The 15,213-nt window shown below is 49.0% G+C and overlaps 1 protein-coding gene across 10 annotated transcripts in view; it reads right to left on the bottom strand.

The window, feature by feature from the left end:
* Positions 1-15,213, bottom strand: part of CES3 (carboxylesterase 3) — a 50,819-nt gene that overhangs the window by 33,607 nt on the left and 1,999 nt on the right. For 2 of the 10 annotated variants that reach the window (XR_008621469.2, XM_055100304.2), the window contains exons 1-5: positions 3,170-3,719; positions 1,173-1,377; positions 927-1,065; positions 621-754; positions 46-199 (exon numbers count right to left, since the gene is read on the bottom strand). Coding sequence is in view for 8 of the 10 variants with exons in the window: in XM_055100304.2 (XP_054956279.2) it covers positions 46-199; positions 621-754; positions 927-1,065; positions 1,173-1,377; positions 3,170-3,251 (714 nt within the window). In the remaining 2 variants the exon portion in view is untranslated. Of the gene's footprint in view, positions 1-45; positions 200-620; positions 755-926; positions 1,066-1,172; positions 1,378-1,471; positions 1,889-3,169; positions 3,720-3,789; positions 3,882-15,213 lie in introns of those variants that run through there. The other 8 variants (XR_010110274.1, XM_034940384.3, XM_055100306.2 and 5 more) reach the window with 7 other exon arrangements.

The raw sequence follows: 15,213 nt of genomic DNA, 5'->3' as shown, positions 1-15,213 counted from the left end.
CGGAGCCCTCCTGGCCACCATCACTAGCCCCCTATAGTGACTTACCAGGCCAGAGATGATGCTCCCACCGGCAGATCCACCAAAGACAGTGACACAGTTGAGGTCACCCCCGAAGGGGGTGATGTTTCCTTGCACCCAGCGCAAAGCAGCTACCACATCTAGGAAGCCCTGGTTGCCAGGTGCATGCTCATCTCCAGTGCTGGGGGCAGTGTTGGGGCAACGGTTAGTTCAGCCTGGCTCCTCGCCAGCCTCTGCAGGTTTGCTTTGAATTAGCCACCAGGATGCCAGACCCTTCTCTGCTCCCCAGGTCTGGCCTGTCTGGGAGCCGTGGTTGGCATCTCCAGAGCCTGTTGCTCTTTGTCCCATATCCTGCTGGAACCTGGGCTTCAGCCCAGGAATCAATGCCCTCTGCCCAAGGGACCAAGTTCACTGTATAATTCTGGCTTTGGCTGGACCCCTCTCCCAGGGTGGAGGCTTGGGGGGTGCCCTTCTCTGCCTCAGACATCATGGGTAAGGGGCCCTCCCTTCAGGTTCCGGACCCCAGCCTAGATCCCCAGTTGCTCTGGTGAGCTGGCCTCTCCCCGGTGCAGGCAGTGCTCTGGCCATGCCTGTCGTCTCACCTGAAGAAGCCAAGGACCCCAAGGCGGTACTGGACTGTAACCACGACCACATCCCCATAGGCAGCCAGGGCTGATCCATCGTAGGAGGTGGCAGCGCCAGTTATCAGAGTGCCTCCATGGACCCATACCATGACCTGCAGAGGTAGCCATGGGGCACTGACCCCCAAGCTCCTGAGACCTTAGCTGCCCACCTGCCAGCCCAGGCAGTCTCAGGACCGCTAGGGTGCTTTGGAAACAGGGACGGGGAGGGGACAGGTGGGCATAGTGGAGCTGGATCAGGTGGACAGGGCCCTCTGGGGTGCCTACCGGCCTACCGGACCCTGCGGGGACCTCAGCTGGGCTATAGATGTTGAGGACCAGGCAGTCCTCTGAAACGGAGAAGATCTGCTGTTTTCCGTTGAGGACAAATCTGCTGTTGTTCATGCTCTCCACGTCTTGTAGGCACCTGTGGCCAAGGGTGGGCCTGAGGTCCAGCTGTTCAGCCCCACAAGCCCCAGCAGCAGGATTCTCCCGCAACCTGCCTGTTTGCCCGCCTCCACCAGCACTACTCACATTGGGGGCGCAGTGCTGGCATCCCGCACACCCTCCCAGGGCTGTGCTGGGCGTGGGGCTGAGAACCGGTCAGGCCCCAGTGGCGGCTGCGCAAATGGAATGCCCAGAAAGACATTCACAAGGCGGTCTGTGCCCTTCACGCCCACCTGCTGGCCTCGCACACGACCCAGGGTGGTGTCTACTTCAGGCTGATCAACTTCGGGCTCTGAGGGAAGGACAGAAAGGCCACGGGGTGAGTTTGCAGCCCCCATGAGGGGAAGGAGTGAAAGACAAACCCTCAGGCTGTTCTCAGTACTTACCACACAGCATCTTGGTAACCTTCCCAGCAAGCCGGTGAGCCTGGTCTTAGGTTGACGCCCAACTTCCTCCTCCCTGCCTGCCTGAGAGTCACTACCACTCCACTCCAGGCCAGACCGGGCCTGCCCCTAGGGCCTTGAGCCTTGGGGCCAGCCACTTGCCCATTTCTTTGTTTTTATTTTTTGTGTTTGAGACAGGGTCTAGCTCTGTTGACCAAGCTGGAGTGCAGTGGCACGATCTTGGCTCACTGCAACCTCTGACTCCCGGGTTCAAGCGACTCCAGGGCCTCAGCCTCCCAAGTAGCTGGGATTACAGGTGTGCACCACAACGCCTGGCTAATTTTTGTATTTTTAGTAGAGACGGGGTTTCATCATGTTGGCCAGGCTGGTCTCGAACTCCTGACCTCAAGTAATCCATCCACCTGGGGCTCCCAAAGTGCTGGCATTACAGGCATGAGCCATCATGCCCAGCCCTGAATTATTTTTTAAAAAGTAGAGACGGGGTCTCATTATGTTGCCCAGGCTGGTCTCAAACTCCTGGGCTCAAGCAATCCTTTCACCTCAGCCTCCCCAGGTGCTGGGATGACAGGTGTGAGCCATCATGCCCAGCTGGCACCATGTTTCTTGTACGGCCTGCAGAACTGTGGCCTAACTAAACTTCTTTTCTTTGTGAATTACCCAGCTTCCTGTATTCTTTTACAACAACACAAACAGACTAAGACTGGAGGACTGCCTCTCCCAGGCTAGACAATTCCTAGAGATAGGAGGCAGCTCTCTGGGGAGTTGGAATTGGCAGGCAACTCTCTAGGGAGCAAAGGCAAACCAGTCCAGAGCCATACCCAACCACCTCCTTTATACAGCTCTCAGCTCCTGGCTGCCATCCACCAGCCATAATCACCACAGAACCAGGTACCAGGAAGCTGGCTGGGGACAGCCCCTTTCCCCAGAGCCTGCTGCCAATCGTAAACCTCTTTAGCCTGCCTTGCCTATTCCTTCCCGTGGCAACCGTGTCAAAGGGGCTTGCCCACATTTTCCCCCTGCTCCCTCTGTCTCCTGGCTGATGCCACCTGGTGCTTCCCTCTGTGGCCCTATGTGGCATGGCCTGCTTCCTGTTCACAGGGAACTATGAGCAAACTCCTTCCCTCATGATAGTCATTTGCATATCTGCTTGTCTTACTATACTTCATTAAAACAAATCTCAGGCCCCCTTAAGACATAAAGACAGGCCAGGTGCGGTGGCTCATGCCTGTAATCCCAGCACTTTGGGAGGCCGAGGCAGGTGGGTCACCTGAGGTCAGGAGTTTGAGACCAGCCTGGCCCACATGGTGAAACCCCATCTCTGCTAAAAATACAAAAATTAGCCGGCCATGGTGACAGGTGCCTGTAATCCCAGCTACTCAGGAGGCTGAGGCAGGAGAATCGCTTGAATCCAGGAGGCGGAGGTTGCAGTGAGCCGAGATCGCGCCATTGCACTCCAGCCTGGGTAACAAGAGCAAAACTCTGTCTCAAACAACAACAACAACAAAAACAACGAAACAAATATAGCAAGAGCAGAGCGCCTGCCCAGAGAGAATGCACAACCCCTGGTCTGCCTCCAAACAGGACTGTTTCCTGAGCGGTCTGCCCACTGCTCCCTGTCCCTGTCTCACTCTTGACTCCTCCACACCAAGCCCCTCTGCAGGCCCAGCAGGTGTGTCTTACCAGTGGCTGTGGCAGGGCATGCCAGGAGCAGACAGACCACCCCGACCAGGACCCCGGACTCCACTCTCACTGCTCTCTCCATTCTCCTTACAACTGGTTCGACAGAAGCTTCAGAAGGTGGAATAAGATCCCTGCCCTTCAGCACCACCGATCTCTAAAGGGCTGTGATATAGAACCTCCAAGGACAGCGCCACCTAGCTGGTGGCCAGCCCCATGCTCAGGCTGAGCCAGAGGCAGGGCTAGATGAGTGCCCTGCAGAGGCCTGGTTGATATGACAGCCCTCCCCGTCCCACTGTTTTCAAATTCCAGCTCTCCTGACTTGGTGATCTCCATGAAATCCTGTGTGTTCATCCCAAGGTGACCACATCACTGACCCTAGGAAGTGGTGGCCAGTGACCCTGGGGTGCCACTCCGAGTGGGCAACCCAGCCTGAGGTGAGGGCTTGATATGGTTTGGATGTTTTGTCCCTTCCAAATCTCATGTTAAAATGTGAAAGAAAATAAAACAGTGATGATAATAGGACCCACCTCATAGCATTGAAGTGAGGGTACATGTTTGCATGTGTGTGTGAGTGTGTGTGTGAAAACATGAGGCTTGGGACTGGGTGTGGTGGCTCATACCTGTAATCCCAGTGCTTTAGGAGGATGGGGCAGGAAGATCGCTTGAGCCCAGGAGTTTGAGACCAGCCTGGGCAACACAGGGAGACACGTCTCTAGAAAAAATAAAAAAATTAGCCAGGTGTGATGGTGCATGCCTGTGGTCCCAGCTACTTGGGAGGCTGAGGTGAGAGGATCAGTTGAGCCCAGGCTGTCGAGACTGCAGTGAGCTGTGATAATGCCACTGCACTCTAGGCTAGGCTATAGAGAAAGACAAAGAAAGAGAAAGAGAGAGAAGAAAGAAAGGAGAGAGAGAAAGAAGGAGAGAGAGAAAGGAGAGAGAGAAAGAAAAAGAGACAGAAAGAAAAAGAGAAAGAAACAAAAAGAGAGAAAAAAGAAAAATAGAGAGAGAAAGAAAGAAAGAGAGAGAGGGAGGGAGGGAGGGAGGGGAGGGGAGAGGAGGGGAGGGGCTTGGAACCAGAACTCATGGAAGCCTGAGGAGAGGAGAGGCTGGGAACCAGAACTGATGGAAGCCTGCTCTTGACCGGGGCGGGGATCTGCAGGGCATCTGTCTCTCTGCTGGCTTAGGAGGCTCCCACCCCAAGGGAGGGCAGGACTCGCTTCTGGGTCTCAGTGTCAGGAACATGGCTGGCTGGGAGTAGGCGGTGGGAGGATGGATAGATATTTGCTGGCCCAGTGAAAGACAGAGTGAGGGTTGTGCCTAAACACGATGCCAGATCCTCTTCCGGGGCTCCAGCTGGCACCCAGAGCTGAAGAGACAGGCTTTAGGATGAAACTTCCCTTCTGCCAAAAATAACTAGTGCCAGCTGGGCATTGTGGCACAAGTCTGTAGTCCCAGCTACTCAGGAGGCTGAGGCAGGAGGATTGCTTCAGCCCAGGAGCTTGAGGCCAGCTTGGGCAACATAGCAAGACTCTGTCTCTAAAAAGAAATTCATAAAAAACCATTGCAGCTTCCTGAATCTTCCCCGGCAACCTGGGGTGGGGTCTCCTTTCCAGAGCTGCCTCCAGACTTTGTCCTTCCCTATTCCACCTTCCTCTTCTTGTTGCCATCACAGCCCTGCCACCCCCCAGCCACACCCCCTTGATCATTTGCTGAAGATTTTAGCACCTGGCTCTGGCATGCTTTCCACCTTCAACACTCACATCAAGGCACCTGGATCTCTTTTCCGCCCGCAATCTTACCTTCCATTTTCAGGTACAGATGCTGTGAGGAGAGCTCTCCATCTGCTCCCAAGGCCACGTTTCCCAACTCCCTGCAGCTAGGTCTGCCCTCCCTCCTAGCATTGTGGATGGGCCTACCAGGGCCAGGACTAGGGTGAGACAGGCCAGCAAGGCGCCCAGGGCATAAAAGTTAAAGAGTCACTCACCCCCGGGGTCATACCAGTAGAGGGTCAGCACCTGAGAATGAATGCCTTCTAAATTTTACACTTGCTTGTCTTGCTCTAGTCCCAGCTCTGGAACCTACCCATGGACACTAGACCCTGGTCCCCTCCCACGTCCTCAGGGCTGTCTCTTTGGTAGCAGCATCCCTCCCATCAGCTGCAAACACAGCTTCTGTGTAAATGCCACCATCAAAGCCTGCCTTGACCCACTTTGCCCTCTAGCTATTGCTCCATTCTTCTGTTTTTTCCCCTTCCTTCCTTCCTTCCTTCCTTTCTTTCTTTCTCTCTTTCTTTTTCTTTCTTTCTTTCTTTTCTTTCTTTCTATTTCTTTTCTTTCTCTCTTTTTATTTCCTCTCTTTTCTTTATCTCTCTTTCTTTTCTTTCTCTCTTTCTTCTTTCTTTCTTGCTTTCTTTCCCTCCCCCCCACTTCCTTCCTTCCTTGCTCTCTTTCTTTCTTCTTCTTCTTTTTTGTTTTTTTGGAGACGAGGTCTCACTCTGTCACCCAGGGTAGAGTATAGTGGCATGATCTTGGCTCACTGCAGCCTCGATCTCCTGGGTTTAAGTGATCCTCCCACCTTGGCCTCCCAAGTAGCTGCGACTACAGGTGCATGCGTGCCATCATGCCTGGTTTTTTTTTTACTTTTTGTATTTTTTGTAGAGATGGGATCTCCCTATGTTGTCCAGGCTGGTCTCGAACTCCTGGGCTCAAGCAATCCTCCTCCCTCCACCTCCCAAAGTGCCAGGATTACAGGCGTGAGCCACCACGCCTGGCCCTTCTGTTCTTATGTCTACGAAAGCTAGTTGTCCACCTTTGCTGTCTCCATTTTCTCTCCTTCCAGTCTCCACTAGAAGTTGCTCTCGACCTCCACCCAACAGCACGGCCTGTTGTTGATTCAACGTCTCCCATCCAACTCACTGTGGCCCCAGCCATCCTCCCAGCCTCCTGCCTTGGTAGATGCTAACTCTGCCCTTAATTCTCATGCCCTAATTAATACCTGGGTTGTGGGTGCTAAGAGGTCCCCAGCTCCTCCCAGCTCAGAGTCCAGTGACAAAGCTCCTTTACATTAACAGGTCAACTTCTTCCAAATCCCTGGGCTGCTGTCCATGACTACTGGGGGGAACATGCCCATGGATTCCACCATTTACTGTGCTATGGTTCAGAGGTCTTGGCATCGATGATGACTGAGGGAATCATAAAAATGTGAAATGAAGGCCAGGCATGGTGGCTCACACCTGTAATCCCAGCACTTTGGGAGGCTGAGGCAGAAGGATCACTTGAGCTCAGGAGTTCGAGACCAGCCTGGGTAACATAGCGAGACCCTATCTCTACAGATTTTTTTTTTTTTTTAATTCGCTAGGCTGGTGTTGCATGCCTTTAGTTGCAGCTACTCAGGAGGCTGAGGTGGGAGGATTGCCTGAGCCCAGGAAGTCAAGGCTGCAGTGAACCATGATCGTGCCACTGCACTCCAGCCTGAGTAATAAAGGGAGACTCTGTCTCAAGAAAAAGAAGTGAAAGGAAAAGAAGAGTCATCTCGGGAGCACATTTCTCTGTGCGTGAGGAAATGTTACATATATAGTAAATGTAGAGAGATAGAGACACAGAGAGACAGTCAAAAGCAGAGGCTAAAAGTCCAAGGAACCAATTGCAATGAGGTGCCACTAAACATGCATTAAAAAAAATCAGGGTCAGGTGTGATGGCTCACACCTGTAATCCTAGCAATTTGGGAGGCTCAGGCAAGAGGATAGCTTGAGCCCAGAATTTTGAGATTAGCCTGGGCAACATAATGAGATCCTATCTCTACAATTTTTTTTCTTTTTTTTTTTTTTTTTGAGTCAGAGTCTCGCTCTGTTGCCAGGCTGGATTGCAGTTGTGCAATCACAGCTCACTGCAACCTGCACCTCGTGGGTTCAAGCAATTCTCCTGCCTCAGCCTCCAGAGTAGCTGGGACTACAGGTGCACAACACCACGCCCAGCTAATTTTTGTATTTTTAGTAGAGACAGGGTTTCACCATGTTGGCCAGGATGGTCTCGATCTCTTGACCTCGTGATCTGCCTGCCTCAGCCTCCCAAAGTGCTGGGATTACAGGCATGAACCACCACGCCTGGCTACAGAATTTTTAAAAATGCTTGTTTTGCTAGCTACTGAGGAGGCTGAAGTGGGAGGATTCCTTGAGCCTGGGAGTTCAAGTTTACAGCGAGCTATGATCATGCCACTGCACCCTAGCCTTGCTGACAGACCCTGACTCTAAAAAAAACAAAAACAAAAACCTGAAAAAATCAGATTTAAGGCCCGTAAGACCAAGTTTTAGTGAAGATAGAAAGCATCTGGAACCCTCACAGATGGCTGGTAGGGTTGCAAAAATCATATAGTCATTTTGGAAAACAGTTTGGCATTTTATTTTTTTTTTTAAATCAGCCTAGGTGACAGAGCAAGACTCCGTCACACACACACACAAAATCTATGTATTTGTTGTGTAGTGTAGATATTTATTTATTTATGTATTTTGAGAGTCTTGCTCTGTCGCCCAGGTTGGAGTGCAGTGGTGCAATCTCAGCTCATTGCAACCTGTGCCTCCTAGGTTCAGGCAATTCCTGTGCCTCAGCCTCTGAAGAAGCTGGGATTACAGGCATGCGCCACCATGCCCGGCTAATCTTTGTATTTTTAGTAGAGATGGGGTTTTACCATGTTGGCCAGGCTGGTCTCAAACTCCTGACTTCAGGTGATCCACCTGCCTCGGCCTCCCAAAGTGCTAGGATTACAGGCGTGAGCCACTGCGCCCAGCCTAGTGTAGATCTTTAAATAAGGGGCGTTTTCTTTAAAAGTGAAACACACCCTTGCCATATGACCCAGAATGGCATTATATGGTGAGTGTCCACTCTCCGCTATCTACCCCAAAGAAATGAAAGGTTTGTCTGAAAATGTTCACAGCAGCTTTATAAAAATACCCCAAAAATGGAAGTCACTCAAATGTGCACCCACTGATTGTAGGGAAAAGAAAGAGAGATCAGACTGTTACTGTGTCTGTGTAGAAAGGGAAGATATAAGAAATTTCATTTTGACCTGTACCCTGAACAATTGCTTTGCCCTGAGATGCTGTTAATCTGTAACTTTGCCCCAGCCAATTTGCCCCAACCTCTTTGCCCCAACCTTGAGCTCACAAAAACATGTGTTGTATGGAATCAAGGTTTAAGGGATCTAGGGCTGTGCAGGACATGCCTTGTTAACAAAATGTTTACAAGCAGTATGCTTGGTAAAAGTCATCGCCATTCTCTAGTCTCAATAAACCAGGGGCACAACGCACTGCGAAAAGCCGCAGGGACCTCTGCCTTGGAAAGCCGGGTATTGTCCAAGGTTTCTCCCCGTGTGATAGTCTGAAATACAGCCTCGTGGGATGAGAAAGTCCTGACCGTCCCCCAGCCCGACACCCATAAGGGGTCTGTGCTGAGGAGGATTAGTAAAAGAGGAAGGCCTCTTGCAGTTGAGATAGAGAAAGGCCACTGTCTCCTGCCTGCCCCTGGGAACGGAATGTCTCGGTATAAAACCCGATTGTATATTTGTTCAATTCTGAGATAGGAAAAAAAACGCCCTGTGGCGGGAGGCGAGACTGTTGGCAGCAATGTTGCCTTGTTATGTTTTACTCCACTGAGATGTTTGGGCGGAGAGAAACATAAATCTGGCCTACGTGCACATCCAGACATAGTACCTCCCCTTGAACTTAATTATGACACAGATTCTTTTGCTCACATGTTTTCTTGCTGAACTTCTCCCCACTATCACCCTGCTCTTCTGCCGCATTCCTCTTGCTGAGATGGTGAAAATAATAATCAATAAAAAGTGAGGGAACTCAGAGACCGGTGCCGGTGCAGGTCCTCCGTATGCTGAGCGCCGGTCTCCTGGGCCCACTTTTCTTTCTCTATACTTTGTCTCTGTGTCTTATTTCTTTTCTCAGTCTCTCATCCCACCTGATGAAATATACCCACAGGTGTGGAGGGGCAGGCCACCCCTACACTGATGAATTAATAAAATTGCGTATATTGCCGAGGCACACCGGCTCACTTCTACAATCCTGGCACTTTGGGAGGCTGAGGTGGGAGGATTGTTTAAGCCCAGGAGTTCAAGACCAGCCTGAGCAACATAGCAAGACCCTGTCTCTAAAGAAAAAGAAAGGGGGTATATTTATTCATGGAATACCACTCCACGATAAAAGAAAAGAACTACTGGTTGAATTTCAAAAACACAATTGACAGAAGCCAATCGCAAGTTATTTCATTTATATAATTAGTACTATCATATTTATTTATAATTTGTATTATTTCATTCATATTCTAGAAAACGCAAACTATAGCAACAGAAAGCAATTTGATGGTTGCTTAGGAGCATGGATCAGGACGATTGACTGCAAAAGGGCTTGAGGGAATTTTGGAGTGATAGAAATATTGTAAAACTCCATGTGGTGGTGTTTGCATGTCTTATACATTTACTCAAAGTGATCAAACTGCACACTGAAAATGGGTGAGTTTAGGCCAAGCACAGCGGTTCACATCTGCCTGTAATCCTACCAATTTGGGAGGCCTAGATGGAAAGATCACTTGATCCTAGGAGTTGGAGACCAGCTGGGTAACCTAGTGAGACTTCGCCTCTACCAAAAATAAAAAATAAAAAAATTTAAGTTCTCCAGCCATGGTGGCATGTGCCTGTGGTCCTGGCTACTTGGGAGGCTGAGGTGGGGGATGGCTTGAGCCCAGGAGGTGGACGCTGCAGTGAGCTGTGATTGTGCCACTGCATTCCAGCCTAGGTGACAGAACGAGATCTTGCCTCAAAAAAAAAAAAAAAAAAAAAGGGTGGGGGGAGGTAAATTTAATGGTAAGTTATTTCACTATAAAGCTGTTAAAAAATAACTATTAAGTCTAAACAGTAATCCTGGGAATGTATATTGGGAAAGTATATTGTACCTCTGCAGAACTGAAAAACATACAGAGACGGGCATGCAGCCGGTGTTCAATAAATGCTTTCAGAATGTAGTGGAAACATTATGCACCAGTGTTTATTGAAAGGAAAGTCTCCCTGCTCTCTCAAGTTCAAGTCAGCCCAGGTTTAACATTATCCTTGTCTGCCACCTGGTGGCCCAAATGGGCAAAGTGGGTGTCCTGGTCTTTCACTCCAAACTTCAAAAAGCTGTAGTTGGGCTTAAAGGCCTTGGATGGAAAGAAAGGAGACTTTCCCCCTGGAAATCCGGTGACCTGAGAGGCAAGTTGGTCAGAGGTAGGGGTATAAGGGGATTATTAGGGTCTATGGGACTAGAATACAGCCTCTTAATGACAGAGAGAATATACTTTGGTGAAACCAAGAGGCCGATTGATCACAATTGGCCACCTTTGCACACTGAGATAAAATATGAGAAAGATTTTTGCGAAGCCAGGAAGGAGAAAAGTTTAGGGACAGCAATGAGGTAAGTAGGAAAATAATCATGTGGACACACATGGTGAGTTTGGGGATGCTCAGGGGGCTGAGAGGTTGGCAGGGGAATTCTGAAAGGCCAGAGAACATCTCCCTGGGTGGAGAGGCTCCTGGGAGCCAGGGAACAGGAATCTCTTTTCTTAGATATGCCTGGACATTTGGACCCTCAATCCCACTTCCAGGGCACACCCCACAGGTAAACATCTTCACAAGTGTGCTACGATCCTGTGAGTAGGGGCCTTACAGTGTTTGTAGAACCACTGAGAAGAAGAGCAACCTTCAGGAGACGGGCCACTGAGGAAGCGGCTTGGCTTTCCTAGCAACTGTGCAGGCGGCCCAGGCTCAGGGGCCTGTGGACAAGCCCAGTCTTGCTTCTTACAAAAATGGGTTGAGTCACCTCTGCAGGACACAGATAGGCGAGGAGGTGGCTTGTTTTTGTTTGTTTGTTTGTTTGTTTTTGTTTTTGTTTTTAGATTGAGTCTTGCTCTGTCACCCAGGCTGGAGTATAGTGGCACAATCTCAGCTTACTACAACCTCCGCCTCCAGGGTTCAAGCAATTCTCCTGGCTCAGCCTCCCAAGTAGCTGGGATTACAGGGATGTGCCACCACGCTTGGCTAATTTTTGTGTTTAGTAAAGACAGGGTTTCACCGTGTTGGCCAGGCTGGTCTCGAAATCCTGACCTCAGGTGATCCACCTGGCTTGGCCTCCCAAAGTGCTGGGATTACAGGCATGAACCACCGCACCTGGCCTGTAAAGGTGGCTTGTTTTAAATGTCAATGATAGATGACATTTAGTGGGACAAAAGGGGAGTATAGGAACTTTTACATTTTCAATAGTTGGTGACCTTGGTGGCTGAAATCTGGGAGCTCTAAGTGCTATGGTTTAAATGTTTGTATTGCCTCAAAAATTTGTATGGTGAAACCTAATCCCCAATGTGATGGTGTCAAGAGGTGGGGACTTCAGGAGGTGAAGGGGATTAGTGTCCTTACAAAAGAGGCCAGACGGAGCTTGTTTTCCCTTTCCTCCAGGGGAGCACACAATGAGAGGCTGCCATCTATTAACCAGAGAACAAGTCCTTGCCAGACAGCAAATCTGCTGGCACCTTGATCCTGGACTTCTAAGCCTACAGAACTGTAAGCAATACATTTCTGTCACACGAAGGCACCCAGTTTATAACATCAATCTGTAAAATTTTTTTTAAGTTTTATATCAGTATAGGAAACTTTTTTTTTGAGACAGGGTCTTGCTGTATTGCCCAGGCTGGAGTGTAGTGGAACAATCACGACTCACTGCAGCTCTGACCTCCCAGGCTCAAGTGATCTGCCCGCCTCAGCCTACTGAGTAACTGAGACTACAGGTACGTGCCACCACATCCAGCCAATTTTTGAATTTTTTTTTTGTGGAGATGGCATTTCTCCAAGCTGCCTAGGCTAGCGTCAAAGTCCTGGGCTCAAGTTCAGGAGGCCCACCTCGGCATCCAAAAGTGCTGGGATTACGGGCATGAGCCACCATGCCTGGCCGAAACCGGTAGTATTTATTTATTTATTTTTTGAGACAGACTCTCGCTCTGTCACCCAGACTGGAGTGCAGTAGTGCGATCTTGGCTCACTGCAACCTCCGCTTCCTGGGTTCAAGTGATTCTTGTGTCTCAGCCTCCCGAATATGTAGGATTATAGGTGTGCACCACCAAGCCTGGCTAATTTTTGTGTTTTTAGTAGAGACAGGGGTTCACCATGTTGGCTAGGCTGGTCTCAAACTCTGGGCCAGCTACTCAGCTACTCAGGAGGCTAAGGCAGAAGGAATTCGACGCTGCATGAGCTATGATCCCGCCTTTGCACTCTAGTCTAGGCAACAAAGCAAGATCCAGTCTCCAGAAAAAACATAGTGTGACTGCCGTGGGGATCAGGGAGGGAGGAAGTGATAGAAAATCGCCTAACAGAGAAAGTCAGTCCTCTTAATCGATAAAGAATTTCTACAAACAAAGAATATGTCACCTATACAACAGAAAAAGTAGCATAAGAATATGTTCAGAATAAGCAATACAGATCAGTGTCTCTCAAATAAACAAAGAGATCTTTAAGTCATTCATAGTAAGAGAAATGCACATTGAATTCTCACTGTGATGTCAACCACTCATTTTGTGGTATCCCAACAAGCAAGATAATCAGACGTTACATATTTTCTATCAGAAGTATGCAGCACCACATGTGAAGTAGTCCTCCAAAAAACAAAACAAAATAAAACCTAAAACCCAAATCTGATTATGCCTCTAGAATATAAATACAAGTTTACATGGTAGACAGGGGATAGAAGAACTGTTAAAAGACACCACCCGGATGCAATCAGCAAAACCTAAATGGTGGGATCCTCTCCAGAACAAATAAACTGGTTTCTTCCACATGCAACAAAATTTAGAAAGAAAATTAAAGAGAGGCAGATGGTAAATCTGAAGACTGAAAGAGATTCAAGAAACACATAAAAATGGCAGATAATAATAAGTGCTGGTAAGGATGTGGAAAACTTGGAAATTTCATACATTGCCAGGGGAAAGGTAAAATGGTGCAGCTGCTTTGGAAAACAGTCTGGCAGTTTTTCAGGGGATTAAACATGGAGTTGCCATATGACTCAGCAATTCCACTCCTAACTATAAAGCCAAGACAACTGGCGGGGCATGGAGGCTCACGCCTGTAATCCAAGCACTTTAAGAGGTCAAGGTGGGTGGATCAACTGAGGTCAGGAGTTCAAAACCAGCCTGGCCGACATGGTGAAACCCTATCTCTACTAAAAATACAAAACTTAGCCAGATGTGGTGGCGTGTGCCTGTAATTCTAGCTACTTGGGAGCTGAGGCATGAGGATCCCTTGAACCGAAGAGGCAGAGGTTGCAGTGAGCCTGGGCAACAAAGTGAGACTCCATCTCAAAAAAAAAAAAAAAAAAGAAAAAAGAAACATCTACTTATTTGCAGAGTATGAACCTTATTTAAATCCTGACTTAAAAAAAAACTTGTATTAATACAAGTATCATTTATAAATACTGAAGAACACGACCATATATTTGATTAAATTGAGAACATATTATGTTGTGGAAATACACACATACATACATATGTTCCTTTTCTTTTAGTAGGACATGATGAAAAATTTACAGATGATATGATGCCTGGGATTTGTTTCAAATAATGATGCAAGAGAGAGGTGGCCATCCAGAAAACACCAGGTTATATTCAACCTGAGAAAGCTGATTTAAACAGAAATAAACACAAGATCTTCGTCATTGCTGAAGGCGGACAATGGGTATGTTGGATTTGTTATACTACTGTTTCTACCTCAGACTTGGCTCATCCCTTGGTGCTGTGCAGCCCTTGAGCAGCCTTGACTCTCTCTGTGCCTCAGGGAGATTCACCTGCTGTTCTTATTCCCACCAGCTCCCACCTGCCTGGCACTTTCCCTTTTGGATCTCAGGTTCTGCTTCTGTAGGATTTGGGAAATCTGAGCCCAGTTTCATAATAAAAAGTCAGAAAACAGGTCAGGCACAGTGGGTGACTTTGGTAATCCCAGCACTTTGGGAGGCCGAGGTGGGTGGATCACTTGAGGTTAGGAGTTCGAGACCAGCCTGGCCAAAATGGTGAAAGCCTGCCTCTACCAAAATATATATTTGTCAGATACACATATATTTATAATATAATATAATATACGTGTAAAATATGGGACTCCGTCTGTTGCCCAGGCTGGAGTGCAGTGGTGTGATTACAGCTCACTGCAGCCTCCACTTCCTGGGCGTGAGATCCCCCCACCTCAGCCTCCCAAGTAGTTGGGAATACAGGTGTGTGCCACCATGCCTGAGTCCCTTTTTTTTTGGTAGAGACAAGTGTTGTTGCCCAAGCTGGTCTCTAACTCCTAGCCTCATGTGATCCTCCTATCTCTGCCTCACACAGTGCTGGGATAACAGGTGTGAGCCACTGTGGCTGGCCCAAAATATTTCAAAAGGTAGCCATCCGTGAGGCCAGGTAGATCTTCCTGCTGGGCTCCTGGTGAATTCTAGAATGTGACCAAGGGCAGGCATGGGAGGAAGCCCTGCAGGAGTGCACCATGGGGCGGGGGGCGGGGTGGGGGGGGGAATATGGACTCCACCTGGGCAGATTAAATTGGGAAAGAGTCGGGAGAGGCAGTCAGATCATACACTTAGGAGAGTTTCAGGTGAGAGGACCAAAGGCCGAAACACTCCCCCAGCTTCTGATAAGGGCCTGGAGAAGCCTGGCAGGCACACAGAGCCTTCACCTTTGCCCTGGAAGCCAAGTTGTGCCCTTGCCCAGGATGAGGTAAATGGCATGAGGGACACCACGAGCTCTTTGGATCTTTTTTCTGGAGACAGATTTTTGCTTTTTCACCCAGGCTGGAGTGCAATAGTGTGATGAAGGCTCACTGCAGCCTCAACCTCCCCTGCTAAAGTGATCTCCCACCTCAGCCTCCCAAGTAGCTGGGACTACAGGTCACAGGCCACCACAGCCCACTAATTTCCTTTAATTTTTTTGTACACTCTGAGTCTCACTATGTTGTCCAGGCTGGCCTCCGACTCCTGGGCTCA

Source organism: Pan paniscus, chromosome 18, assembly GCF_029289425.2.
Source record: "Pan paniscus chromosome 18, NHGRI_mPanPan1-v2.0_pri, whole genome shotgun sequence".
NCBI lineage: Eukaryota > Metazoa > Chordata > Mammalia > Primates > Hominidae > Pan > Pan paniscus.
The sequence above is the reverse complement of the archived record's forward strand: the minus strand, read 5'-3'. Positions and strand labels throughout refer to the sequence as shown.